Below are 14,948 nucleotides of genomic sequence, written 5' to 3' on the forward strand. Positions count from 1 at the left end.
ATGTCTAAAAACAACAAATTTTAAAAAGTAAAACAGTTTAATAACTTAAAAACATTTTAATAACTTAAACATTTTTAGATATGTTTGATTTTTATCTGGATGAAATATTTCTAGAGTGTATACAAGACAACTGAGTTTTTGATCAGCTAATCTTTAAAGTTTCACAAGACAGGGAAAAAAGAGAGGAAAAGGAACAGAAAAAATATGCACAAAACAGAAGAATAAGTTAGCTACAGTCAAACATGCAATTACCACTGTAAAAAATGAGTCATGGGGCTAGGGATGTGGCTCAAGTGGTAGCGTGCTCGCCTGGCAGGCGCGGGGCGCTGGGTTTGATCCTTAGCACCACATAAAAATAAAATAAAGATGTTGTGTCCCCAGAAAACTAAAAAATAAATATTAAAAAATTATCTCTCTCTCTCTTAAAAAAGAAAAAAAAATACGAGTCATGTTTCCTCTATGAGAAGATGGCTACCATGTAGAAATACAGACTTTGAGAGAGATTGACATGAAAGAGAGGCATATAGCTGAGTTTGACCTAACATGGGTCCTTGACAGTTTTATCAGACTATATAATTAAAAAGGCAGCCAGCATTTATTAATTTTTAAAGTATGGAAACGTAGGAAGCGATATCTCCTACATTAAACATAATGATCTCTTGTAGACCAAAAAGACCATCTCCTAGTGGGGGTTTCTTTTGCTTTTTGTTCTAAAGTACCTCTTTGGTTCATGTCCAAATCTCCCCAAAGTGCCTACTGCAATTTTAAATTGTCCCTGGTGAAATTGTGCCAGTCAGAGGGATAAACGTACAAGTTAGCATTGTGGTGAGAAAACATGAGGGAAGCAGCTGTTTAGCCTGGAAGAAGTGTATTTTTAGACAGAGAACACCCCAGGAGAACTCAAAAATCTGTAAAGATGGTGGTGGTGAACATTATATTTCTAGAGCTTGACCAAAGGCCAATCATTGCTGATCAGGGCCAGATAAAACCCTCTGATTCTGGGTAGATGAAACTAAAGAAAACAGTTCTCAGGGACACAAAGACAATATTGAGAAGCCTCTGTAAGGTTTTTGTTTGTTTGTTTTTTGTGGTGGTAGGGATTGAATCCAGAGCATTTGAGGCAAGCACTTTACCAACTAAGCTATATCCCCAGCCCATCTGTAAGGTTTTGAAATGATTACATGAGGCAAAGTTCCTCCAAAGGACATGATCTGAGGAGACCATTTGAACTCCTCAGTCACCAGGGACAGCTCAAGGACAAGCTTATTGAATCTATGCCTATCCTTTCCCTATAGACTTTTCCTTTTATAAACCAACATCATCAAAGACATTAGACAAGCAAACAGAAGATAGAAAAGTTTATTATAAACCTAAAAAAGTGTTTTGCCAAGGATCCATATGAATCAGATAAACAGAAATTCCCCAAGGGACCTCATTTCTAGGAAAAAAGTCCAAAGCTAAAGAGTTTCAGTGAAGTCTAACATATGAATTCAGTGTGAACTTACCTCCCAGATATGGACAGCCTGGCATCTTAAAGAGGTAGATAGAAGGAGTTTCAGATATGATCATTGTTACTAAGTGGAAGATCTGGGTCCAAGCTAGTGAGGACTTCTTCAGGGTGAAGATTCCATGAACCTCCATTTCTATCAATGCCCTCCAGCCAAAGACCACAAGAAGCACACCTTTGCTTGACCCAATCATGCTTATTGTTTGTTGCTGTGAGGGAACATGCAGAGTGGGGAACAGTGTGGTTGTTTCTCTTTGCTGCAAGGAGGAACTCAATTTGATCAGCCCAAGGTGTATTCCTGGTGGACTTTGGCTGACAGGCATTGGTAGCACATTCTGGCTTCTGCTGCTTACTAGCTATGTGACCTTGGGTAAGTCACTTGAGTTCTCTGATACTCAGTTTGCTCATCTGTAAATTGGACATAGGAATAGTACTCATTTCTTTGAATTGATAGAAGACCTAGAAGTAAAAATCATTTAAAAATAAAACAAAAGTGATAGCCAGGCCATCTTTAAAGTTGTTCCTAGACTAAACAACTCAGGAATTCAGTGGTCTAGAGCTTCTGGAGGTCTATGATCTTGCTGCACACACTGAGCTCTGCTTTGTTCACTTTGGAGCAACCCTAAGGGAGAATCTTCAGCCTGCCTTTTCACAGGGTCAGAGAGTCCTCTACCTGGTAGCAATTTCTCTGACCCCCATACCTAGAATATTTGTTCTTTAATTATCTATAGTACATAGTAGTATTTTCTGATATATTCTTTCTGCAGTAATAATACCCTTGTGTAGTGGGAAGCACACTAGATTCAGATTTAGAAGACTAGGCTTGAATCCAAGCTCTCTTGGTTCTAGCAGTGTACTTCAGAAGACTCAGTTTGGTAATGTGTGAAATGGGTATAATAACCTAACCTCATGTATTGTAGGATAAACAGTGATCATGTTTGTATGAGAGGAATACAGTGACAAAATGATTATTTTATCAGTTGACATCAAGGTTTCTATTATGATGGAATAGTCTTTTTAAAGGAAAATAACCCTGATAAGCTAACCCAGGGAAAGAAAGAGAATCTTTGATGGAAAGGAGTTAAATATAGCACATATGGAACTAATCTTTTTTCATAAGAAAAGAGCATGAACATGAATTTAGGATGAGCCAGAGAAGAAAGGGGAGGAAATGGGAGAAGGATCAAGTGTGGGTCCACAGAAAGAATTTGGAGTTTGCAGAGAAATTCCAAGTGACAATGTAGCCCAAAACCTCATTTTTTTTTTTTATTTTGGAGACAGGGCCTCACTATGTTGCCATGTGTGGCCTCAAAACTCTTGATCCTCCTGTTTTAGCTTCCCAAGTAGCAGGGATTACAGGGATGCACTATCATGCCTGGCCGCCAAGGACTTTAAAATACTGAAACATCTAGTCATCAGTTTTTCCTTATTTCTGTTACTATAATATATGTCCTCTTCGTCTACCCAAACCTGGATAAAATCCTTTCACTTGCATAAATCCTTCCTATGAGTAGTTGTTTTCATTTTTTTAAATTAGAAATCAGGAAAGAAGGACAGTGTTCACTCTCTCCTGATGTAGTGTCACAAAAAAATAGGAAGAAGAGAGTGGCCATGAAAGATGAATGGTAAAACCAGAAGTTCATTAGGAGCCCAGATTCAGAACCATATGGGATGGTGTGCCCTTCAGAATTTTCAGAAATCTTTTTTTTTTTTTCTTTTGTACTAGGGATTGAACCCAGGGGTGCTTAACCACTGACCCACATCCCAGCCTTTATATAATGTGTGTGTGTGTGTGTGTGTGTGTGTGTGTGTGTATAATTTAGAGATAAGGACTCACTGAGTGCTTAGGGCCTCACTAAGATCCTGAGACTAGATTTGAACTTTTGATCCTCCTGCCTCAGCCTCCAGAGCCACTGGGATTACAGGCATGTACCATCACGCCTAGCCAGAAATCTTAAAGAAGACACTGTACTTCCTTTATAAGGGATGGGTGGGATGGGGGCTTGAGCCAATTTGAATTTGAAAGGACAGGTAGCCCCTCTGCTAACATCAGCTTATATGTACACTTAGGGCAAGGCCAAGCACAATGTTAATGTTAATGTTAGTTTTGCCTTGATCTCTGTTGGTTAATATATCTAATATGCTTTCCAATAAGGCTGTCAGCTCTCTCCAGCAAGGACTGTGTCAAGGGACCATCCCATTCTCTATGTTCCTCTCAGTATCTGACAAAGTGCTGGATACAGCATAAGAAAGAAAGAGAAAAGAGAGGAGAAAGATCAGGCTCTAACTATTAACAACAATTTCCACTTAACTGTGCTATTCCCCAGGCTGAGGTAGGAAATAAACCCAATATGGCTGACCACAAAGCCCAAAACCTTAACTAATGTGCATTCTGCAGCTTGCCTCAGGACTTATTGCCCCAGATGATCTTCCCTAGATCAAAGCATGATAAGGAGCCTAGGGAAGGCCCATAAGTTGAAGGAATTGGGGGCTGAATGCAGAGTGGAAGGTATGTTCATAGGGAACATGATTTCTTGTTTGAGGTTTTCCCAGCATCTCTCCTGGCTCTGTCCCCAGAAGCCAGCTTGACTTGCCATGGCCTGCTGACTGCCCTTGTCTGTAGGGTTGCCAGTTTAACAAATCAAAATACAAGGCACCCAGTTAAATTTGACTTTCAGATAAACAATGAACAGTTTCTTTAGTATAATATGCTCCATCTAGTATTTGGGGCATACTTATCCTAAACAATTATTTATTGTTTATGTGCAATACAAATACAACTGGAGTGGCTAGGTTTGTGGCTCAGTGGTAGAGCACTTGCCTAGCACATGTGATGCACTGGGTTCCATCCTCAGCACCACATAAAAATAAATAAATAACATAAAGATATTGTGTCCATCAAATATAACTGGATGTCATCTATTCTATGTGGCAACCCTACTTGCCTGGGCATGATCTTTCAGAGTGGAGAAATTGGGGCTTTTGAAAGCTCCCATACAGTAGCTTCAGCTCTGGGGAATTGAACACCTGTAGCACTTGACACAACTGCTTCAGTACAAGGCTTAGTGCTGTACTCTAACACTGTACTCTAGCATATGCTGACTATTTTGTCCCGATTTTTCCAAGACTTGCCCAGTTTTAGCACTGAGAGTCCCATAACTTGAGAAAACTATTCTGGGCAAACTGGCATAGTTGGTCACCCTAGTGATGGATATATCTGGAGGAGCTAGAGCTGTCTAGGGAAGACAACACATTTATGCCAAAACTACTAGGTGAGTCTCAAAGAGTTTCAATATTTCTTCCACTTCCTAGGCTCCATTTTAAAAGTAGGCCGATTGGAGGAAATCTAGAAATATGATATCTGAGACGTGTTAGTTCTAGAGACCTCTACATTTTAGCCTTTGTTTGTTAAATATTTATCAAACATTTCAAGAACTGCTCTGTCACCACCACCCCCCAGGTTGTTAGGATTATAATTGTTATTGTACCTTAACACAGACACTGTGCTATTAATTTTATGTACATTATTTTATGTAATATTCTCAATACCCTTTTGAGGTCACCACTATTCTTATATCTTTTTTTAGGAATGAAAATTGGAGACTAGAGAAGTTAAATCAGTGTCCAAAGTCACAGACCTGGCATATGGTAAAATTGATTGCCCATCTCTGGTGTATCTGACTTCAGAGTCTATATTTTTTTTTTCTCAGTAATGGGGAATGACCCAGGGACTCATGCATACCAGGGAAATGCTCAATCATTGAGTCACATCCCCAGTCCCTAAGTTGCTCAGGCTGACCTCAAACCTGCAATCCTCCTGCCTCAGCCTCCCAAGGAGCTGGTAATATAGGTGGGTGCTCCCATACCCAGCTCAGTGTCTGTGTTCTTAATCACTATGTACCACTGCTCATGGAGAGCTCTGATCATCTGGAAGACCTACTTGATGTCTAGCTAAAATTCTTCATGCTGCAGTTCTTACAGCTTTCCTATTGCTCAGTTATCAGTGGAGAGATGCTGGCTACTCCTAGGAAACCCAGGAAAACGAATCTCTCCAAACTCAGCTTTAACAGAGGGATCCAGCCCCACAGCAGCCTCCACCAGTCATCTCTATGTTGCCCTTTTTGAAGAAATTTGAGAACATCTGATATCTTCTGGCTTATAGCTTAGGTTCAGTGGCTCTCCTGGAAGACAGTTCCTTGAGGGGGGTCTCTTAGGCAAAGAAATGAACAGATCCTCTGTAGCTAGGTCACAGTGGTAGAGTCATGGCAGAGAAGACATTCCAGTTGGGGTTTGTTTTTTTTTTTTTTTCTGAAAATTTCTGCTGTGGGCATGGAAGAGAGGCTGCAGGGAGCTGCTGCCACTGTACCCTTTGAAATCTTTCCAAGAACTGCTGGATTCAGCCTGTGGAAATAATTGCAATGCTTTAGAAATTTTGAAGGATTTTCAAGGATAACCCAAGGAGCATGTAAAACCCTGTTTGGAGGGTCCTCCAGGGGAATCGCTTCTTAGACTTTATGGTTTTGGACTAATTGTGCTTAAAAAAAGAAAGCATTTTTCTCTGAGGGCCAGGGTGCTCGCGACCTAGGAAGGGATAGGCCTGGGTGGAGGATGCATTAGCCCCTCCCTACGGTGGGGGCTGAGGATAGGCAGTGGCTCAGCAGAGCCTGCAGAGGCCTTAGCTCCAGGGCCCAGTGCCCCTCATGACCTCCTGGTTTCACACAGAGAATCCTGCAATAATGGAGCTCCTCAGGCAGGAATAGTTGAAGGGTGGGAGCTCATCAGCCCAGAGCCTGCCCCATCCTGCTTGGAGACAGGAGCATGTCTGCCCTCCTTATGCCAAGACATGGGTTGCCACTTGGGTCCTTGCTGGTGGGAGAGTAGCTGCCTAGTCCTGGCCCAGGGTTTGGCTGGGCCTGGGGGGAGGAAAGGGGAAACAAAGTCTCCATGTGTGAGATATTTGCTAGGAGCTCCAGCAACAGGATCTGTTCTTAGTTTTATCTAAATTGTAACTCTCAGCAAGAACAACCAAGGTTTCCCTTCCTTATCCATTCTGGTTGTTGGCACTGTTTTCTGAGGAATGGACCTCAGCCTCAGGGTTAGACAATCTGCTCCACAGCCTCCCTAGCCTTCAGTGGAAGTATCACAGCCCCAAGTGACACCTTCAACCAGCTAAGAAGCCAGAGGCTTGGCCTGGTTTCTCTCAAAGGGGATGTAAACTTTGATGATGATGATGATGATGATGATGGAGGAGGAGGATGAGGAGGGGGGAATCACATCTCCGAAATGGCTGCCCATGGCTACAGCTCTGAAAGGAAGAGGTCTGGCAGCTGCCAGAGCCAGACCCTGTAGGGGCACACATAGCCCTCAGTGTATGTGGAGACAGTAGAGGAGCAAAAAGGGGACTTGTTACCCTAGAAGTCTGCTTTGTTGGGCAGAGACCCTTTCTAACTTTTAAGACCACATGTCTTTTCTTCCTGCAGGGCTAATGCAACCGTTTTTCCCCATCCAGCTGTGCCTCAGGAAGAGGTTCCTGGGAATCCCCTCCTGTGTTTCAAACTAGGCAGTGTTTCAGAGACACAGAAAGCAATGGGCAGTATGAATAGTATGTGTGGACAGTGGAGGCTGGCTAACCTGCCACAGTGAGGGATTTACTGTCATGAGCCACTTGAGATCAGTGGAACAGCCCCAGAGAGCCTACAGACTGATGTCCCTCAACCCAGCCTGAAGGATTTTTCATGAGTGTTTTTTCAATAGACCACACAAGAAATGTGTATAATTACAAATTACAACTGTACTAAAGGGCATAGAATGAAAAATCTCCCTCCTACTCTAAATCCCCAACCTTTTCCCAGAGCAGCTGGTCTTAGCCGGCTATGTGCATTCTCCCAGAAATATCACATTTCTCTTGGACATGTTTTTCCTTTCTTCTGAGTGAGTCTGAATCTTAACTTTAATGGCTCCACTTTTCTGACCTCATGTTCAACCATACACAAAGTAGAGAAAACAGGATAATAAACCCATGTACCCATCACCTAGCTTTATCAAAATGTGGCCAATGTTATTTCATCTAACCTCAAAACTAAAATTTTCTGAAAAGGGAAAATTCCAGGTCTCATGACATTTCACCTGTAAATATTTCTGTATGCATCTCTAACTAATATAGACCCCCCCCTTTTTAGTTGTAGTTAGACACAATACCTTTATTTTATTTATTTTTATGTGGTGCTGAGCATCAAACCCAGCGCCTTGCACATGCTAGATGAGCACTCTACAACTGAGCCACAACCCCAGCCCTGATACAGACCCTTTTTTAAGAAAGGAATCCTAGCTGGGTACAGTGGCACACACCTATGGTCATACCTACTCTGGAGGCTGATGCAGGAGGATCATTGCAAGTTGGAGGCCAGCCTCAGCAACTGAGCAAGACCCATCTCAAAATTTAAAAAATAAAATGGTCTGGGAAGGTTATTCAGTGGTAAAGCACCCCTGGGCTCAATTCCTAGTACCAAAAATTTAAAAAAAAAATTAAAAAGTAATTATGATTGCTATTATCACAACTAACATATAACAAAAATCATTTGTATAATTTAATCTTTACTGAATTTCCCTGATTTGTAATCCCACTGATCCTACAAACTATATGCAACTTACTGCTCTCCTGGATTTCAAACATGGGCCTTCTACTTAGCCTGAGAAATATAGAGGGTTGGAAACTTGGACCATAGCAGCCTGAAGCCTGCCCTTCCCCCCCCTTCCCAACTCCTGCTGCTATCCAGGGCCAGCCTCTGTATTTAAGCATTCTTTCAGAGCACCAATCTTCCTGGCAACTTCTAAGCAATAAGGGTTTAAAGAGAGATATTTTCTAGAGGTGTTTCTTTCCCTTGACTACTAGTAGGCACCCCATTGGTCAAGTGAAAAAAAGATAACATTGGCCCCCTGAAGTTAGGTAAGTATTTGACAGGCAAGGTAAGTATTTTACAGGCAATATCTCTGTGTTTAGAGATCATATCAAACAAGAGGCCTCTCTATAGGGCCACCCTGTCAGAGCTGGCCAAGTTTTCATGGTGACGGAGGTGGGTTATGTGGTCAACTGGTTTCTCTATACTACTGGTAGCTATTTGGTACTCCTCTGGTGCTCTTTCTTGAGTTTATTAATCTGATTATTTTGGCTTCCAGGCTACTCTTTACTCTATCCCCAAGCCATGAACATCTTCCCCTTACAAATACATATCATATTCACCATCTACCCTGGTACTGCTCCTTGAATCTTCAGGAGAGGCAGAAGGACACCTCCCCACATTTCAGGCTAGCTTAAATATATGAAATTTCTGGTCCTCAGACTTCAGTTCTCTTGGCCAGAAATGCATGGCCAAACCAATTGGCATAAAGTTGGGTGTGGAAAGTTCTAGTCACAAATGCATAGGATATAATACACTGCTAGCCAGCCAGCCTTCTATGCCAGTGCTAGAAGTGCTGTAATAAGCAGCCAGTTGCCTCCCCAAATTTGATCTGTGAGGAAGTCATCATGGGGAGGAGAAGCAAACTCTTATCTCTAGAAGCCCAAATGTTAACAGGTGATCCCAGCCTCTCACTGGTATTGTGCCTACTCTATCCTCTTTATCATCTTCTACATGGCCAAGGAAAAGTATACCGCTGGATTGGGCACTTGAATGCCTTCAGATATTTCTGGGAGAAATTTGCTGGACTTCCCTGAATTTCAGCATTCATTCTATACACTGAAACAAGGAGAACCACATGCCCTGTGGCCTTTAAGAATCTGGTACTATGGGATCACAGAACAGAGAATGGAGGTAATATTGAAGTGTTTTGGAGTTATTTGCCAGAAAGTTGAATAACCAACCAAGCTGTGATCTAGGGGACCCAGATTCTCTGAGGTACCATCAGAACTACATGAAGCAAACTGTTTACGAGTTTCATACAATCCTGCATTGTTCCCACAGGCACCCAATGCAGGCAGCAGACTGCCACCATGAAGGCTGGCAGTGCCCTCTTGAGGAATCCACAGGCACTGTAGCAACCCAGCTCAGGAACATTTTGCCAAGGGCACCCAGCAGAACCAATAGAAGCAGAATCACAGAAATAGGTGGGGGTGAGTGGATTAAAAAAGGCCTCTTGAGGGTGGTGGGGAGGACCCAGGAGAAGAGTGCAGAGGGGTTCTCCAGCTATTGTCAGGATATACAGAGTGACTGGAACACACCAGATCTTAGGGAGTTGGGAATCTTAAGGCACTGGGGTCAGTGTCTGTGCCCCTTTCCTACCTCTGGGCACAAGAGCAAGACAGAGGCAGGAAGATTTGTTTCACGAAGAAGAATGGAGAGAGAAAAAGAGGTGCGTGTGCATGTATGCATGTGCGCACGCGCGCACACACAAACACACACAGATATGAAGTAACAGAGGTTGAGTCTTGGGAGAAAATACAATCAATGATAAGACAGTATATATGGAGGAAAGGAGAAGAGAAATGTACATTAAGGGAATGTGGTTGATGAATTCATATTTGTGAGTTTATTGGGGAAATATATTTTCTTCTGAGCAGTACAGCCATTCCCAGAGCTGCTGCTGAGAATCCAGGGAAAGATTATGAGAGGGCTCAGTCAGAAATTTTCCCTGCTTGCAGAGCTGTCTGTCTTATCTACTTAAGTTGTGAAAGATCATCTCTTTGATGCCCTACATCAGAATGCCCAAAGTTTAGGCTCAGTTCCTTCTGTTGTCTGATGAGCTGAAGGCACCCATTTTGCAACTTCTTGCTCCTCCTTCTCCTCCTCCTCCAGGGCCATTTTGACAAGGGCCATCCAAAAGTATGTTGCCGGCACAGTCTTAAAACTGTGCTTCCACAGAAGGTATGGTCTATGGCTAGAGAAGGGGCTTGGGAGTGCAGGAGCCTTAGGATTCTCAATCCTCAGTCAGTGGTGTTAATGTGTTCTCTTATGGAATGCTACTACTATACTGTTCTGTGATAGCTCAGATTATAGGGATCTTTTCACCTTGAGATGAAATGGTATAAGAGCAATGAATCTAGAGTTCTAGGACTCTGAGCAAGCTTCAAACATTGAAGGACTCCTGTATTCCAGTGGGTCCCTAGGGGCCTCTGCAGAAGACTAACCCATTTCCTAATAGCAGAGCCCAAGCCACAAATATGTCCAAGATCATGGCTGAAAGAATAAACTGAAGACACAATCTTGCTTTTCTCACCACATAGGAAGATTCTAGGCTCTGCTCAGTATTTCCCTCCTCTCCTCTCTTACTCCAAGGCAAACTACATGAAAAGTTCCAAGAGGCCATATGTTTCTTTTCTGGGGTCTTCCAACAGGTACTCCTCCTATTTTATGCCAACCAGTTTCCTTATAGGCCATCCATGGTTTGACTTTGTCTTGTAGGTCAAGAGAGCTCTACTTGTCTGAGGCTTCTGAACGTAGAGCGAACACGGACAAAGTGCCCAGATAAATGCTGCTTAAGATTAGCCTGTTCTAGAAATCCTTCCCTGACTAATCCCACCTATCACTGGGTGATCAAATACCTTTACAGTCTTTAGAAATCACTATTATTGGTAAGGCAGATTTTATATATTATTTTCCTGGTTTTGCTGCTTGAACATTTTTTTCCCATGATGTTGTTTCTTTCTCTAAGGCAAATGCAATATTTCCTTTCTCCTCCTCTTCACCCCCACTGTCACCCAATGCTTCATCCCAACCCATTCCCTGCTACTCCCTAGTCTGGCCTCAGGTCTCTGATGAAGACACTACATTCTTTCTACTACCTAATTCCTAGACTGTGTTATTGACTTGTCTCAAAGTTGATTATTCTCCTTGGAAATCACCCACATCCTTGACTCTGGCCTTTTCGTTAGCCTATTCTGTGAATTCACACAGGTCTTGCTCTCCTCTGGGTCTCTGTTATTTTCTCCCTAAAATGATTATGGTTCTATCCTCCCCCAGCTTGCTCACAATCTGTTCATGAAATCAACAGCTTGCATTTTGTCCTCATTCAGCTGAAAAAAAAGAAGGATTTGGAAGAAATTATTTTAAAAGACAATTTTTTTCTTCTTGATTATGTTTCTAGAGTTGGGAGGGGCAGGAGTCCTAATTTGCTAAGGAGTAAGGGGTGGGGAAATGTGGAAAGGGCCCTTAGAAGCTAGAAATGAGGGGTAGTATTGGGACAGATTTGGAAGAACTCTGGGAGATAACATGTAGACTTTTGATCTTGACCCCCTCATCAGGGCTATCAGTTCCATGGCTTCTCATGCTTTTGCTGCCACATCCCACACCAAATAGTCCCCCAGAATCACTTGGAATCTTCTAGGATCTCTTCATTTTATTCTCACTCCTAGTCCATATTTCCAGGTATCTTTGCAGCAAAGTGAAATTCCAGAGAAGCCTTAGGTTAAAAGAAAAAAGAAAACATAACAATTGGCAGTGAAAGACAGAAAGAGAAGATGGATCTCTTGAAGAAGGGAGTATCCCTGAGGAGGTGGGGACAAGGGGAGGAGAAGGGGAGGAGGAGAGGAGGAGGAAAGTGAGGCTGTCCCTTTAAGGGGGTTGGCTGTCAATCAGAAAGCCCTTTTCATTGCAGGAGAAGAGGACAAAGATACTCAGAGAGAAAAAGTAAAGGACCGAAGAAGGAGACTGGAGAGACCAGGATCCTTCCAGCTGAACAAAGTCAGCCGAAAAGCAGACTAGCCAGCCGGCTACAATTGGATTCAGAGTCCCAAAGACATGGGTGAGTTTCAAAAACTTTAGCATGGAAGATTCAAGCAGGCACAGGAATTCACAAGAGAATTCCCAACTTTGGGGTTTGGGATTTCCAATAGTTTAAATGAGTTGTATTTTGGCATTTGTTTTCTTTTTAAATTTCTTAGCATTTAATTAGATTAACCCCTTTTCTGTTGTACTGAACATGATGCTTTATTGTCAAAAAATTCTAACAGAACATGTGGGGTCCCATGAATTCCTGGAGAGAGTGACCAGCAGAATGGATGTGGTCATGTGTCCTCCTACCTCCTCACTTCCTTCTTCCTTCTCTTTTCCCCATGCTAAGGCCCTCGTTATGTCCAGGTCAGCTGGCATCCCTGGTTCTGTTGGAAGCAACTGAGTGTTGGCTAGCCTTCAGATATACAAAACAACTGCTTGCTTGATACAAAATTTGGACCCTGTTTGGCATTAGTAGTAAGTTGGGGGATTTGGCAAACTGGATTCAGGCTTGGCCATGGCTTATGAGGTCATTCTTAGGTTCGGGAAAAGGAAGCAAAATCCTCAATGGCTTTTTTTTTTATGGGAAACAGATATGGGTGTGTATATGTGTTTGTGTGTGTGCATGCATATAGGTGACCATTTCTAATGAATATCATAGACTTAGCCTGAACCCCAGTTGGGACAAAGAGGGTGCTGGGACCTTAGGACTCTTGATGAATTGGTTGAGAACTGAGGGCTTCTCTCAGTTCCATGAACAAAGAAAGAAGTGAGGAGGTTCTGATATCTGGTAGTTTATACTCAGAGTAAGATGTAAAGAACAAAAGGGTCCATATAGGATGGCATAGAGACATGTAGACATTGCTCATGTTTGGCAAAACAAGGGTAGCAGCTTGAACACATCCTGAGTGAAATTAGACTCAATGTCCCATATATTGACCATCAATATAGTACCAAGTAGACAAGATCTATGGAGATGGGTTTTTCAAATATATTGAGACAGTATCAGCCTTTAGGTTGTTTCATCCCAAATCACAGAGAGAGCTTTTTGAAGCACATATTTAGGTATGATGGTTAAGAGGGCAGAGTTCTGGACTAGGACTCTGAATATTCAGGTTCAAATTTCAGATCTGCCTTTAATGAACTGTATAGCCTCAAGCAGGTCACTGTGAATCACCACTTCATCATCTGGAAAATGATGCTTTGTCTACTTTCATGGCTGAGAATCAAGTATTGTTGTGGAAGTCCTTTGAAAATGGACAATCTCTATAACACTTGTAAATCATGATGATACCAAATATAACATTTTGTGAATTGGCTGACTCTTCTTCTTTCCAAGGTGTTTGGATTTGCTTTGGGCACAGTTTGTGTACTTGGGTAAGAATCATAGGACCAATTCATTGTGGCCAGGTGAGAGGTAAATTTTGGAGGAACTCAATTCCCTTCCTGGATAACATCAAGAACCCTCTCTATTGTCAAGGCATGTGATTGGGTGGGTTGACATTCAAAACACAAAGTGTTACTTCCTCTGTATGATGCAGAGTGTTACATCCTTAGGGAATGAAAGCCCTGAAAAAGTGGAGTAAATAAGGCAATGACAGGATCAGTTTCCTGTTACAGAGGCAGGATGATTTCTTCTAGATAAAGATTGACACAAATATGTCCACCTTTGAGGGTTGTGTATTGGGTCCTAGCTAGTGGGGTGGACAATACTTGAACCAAGTACATCTGATGCATTAGCCATTGAGTTTTCAGTGGCTAATGAAATTACTTTGTGAATTATAGGCTATCCCTAACAAGGTACTAAATTGCTATTACTTCTGATGTGGAGTTTCTTGCTGTTTAACTATTGCAGTAGACAAAGCATATCATAGAATCTGAGAATGGAAGGAACTTAGAAGTTATCTGACTAACCTTCAATGCAGAATTCATTTCTACAACAGTCAATTAAACATTCACACAGCCTCTTCTTATTTACCTCCAGGAACAGGAAGTTTACTATTTCAACCATGTAGATTATTTTAGGATTGGAAGTGAAGAGGAACACTGAATGTAGTAATGTCTGCACAAAAGGTTTTATGGGGGAAGTTAGAGCTCATTAAACTTTGTCCTGACTTAGGAGGGAGACGTTCCAAATGAGTGTTTGGGATACAATAGAACCGGAAAGGAGCCAAAGAGCAGCAGCTGATTATTCTCTGCTCAGTAACACAATGCCATTACTGAATAGCAAAATGTTGGCTTCTGCAAGCCCGTTGTTGTTTGAGAACAGTAGCTGTTACCTTGGTAACCAGACTTGGATGCTTCCCTCCAAAAGTGGCTATTTGCTGAGCAGCATAGTTTTGGCTGACTTAGAGTTAAGTGGGTGTAGCCCAAGTGGAAAAAAAAAATGTGAAGGCAGAGCAGAGATCCACTTTTACCAAAAGAATGAGGATTAACTGAATTCCATCAAGGTGGCAAGAAAGCCATAAGAATGCCAGGTGTTAAAAAGAAACCATATGCAAATAAGTATGTTCACTTATTTTTCCTAGAGACACTGACTAAAATAATGAAGGGAGGCCTTCCCTACCCCACTTCTCACCTTGGTCCTGAAGAGTCACAGGAGCTCCTGGAAAATCAGAGAGATTATAAGATTTCTCCTGCTCCAGGGGGCTTTCACCCTGGCTCAGAGCTAGGAAAATGAGAAGTCTACTCAGCAGCCTGATAACAGAACTGTCCTTGCAGGGCTATCTGAGTAG

The 14,948-nt window shown here is 42.2% G+C and overlaps 1 protein-coding gene across 2 annotated transcripts in view; it reads left to right on the plus strand.

Annotated features, from left to right (window-relative positions):
- The window catches only part of Plp1 (proteolipid protein 1), a 54,299-nt gene that overhangs the window by 25,878 nt on the left and 13,473 nt on the right, over positions 1 to 14,948 (plus strand). For both annotated transcript variants that reach the window (XM_058571602.1, XM_046420775.2), the window contains exon 2: positions 12,098 to 12,244. In XM_058571602.1, the coding sequence (XP_058427585.1) occupies positions 12,241 to 12,244 (4 nt within the window). In that variant the 5' untranslated portion in view covers positions 12,098 to 12,240. The remainder of the gene's footprint in view (positions 1 to 12,097; positions 12,245 to 14,948) is intronic.

This window comes from Marmota monax, unplaced genomic scaffold (assembly GCF_021218885.2).
Source record: "Marmota monax isolate L192 unplaced genomic scaffold, Marmota_monax_Labrador192_F-V1.1 WCK01_AAM20220418_F8-fsc00050, whole genome shotgun sequence".
Classification (NCBI taxonomy): domain Eukaryota; kingdom Metazoa; phylum Chordata; class Mammalia; order Rodentia; family Sciuridae; genus Marmota; species Marmota monax.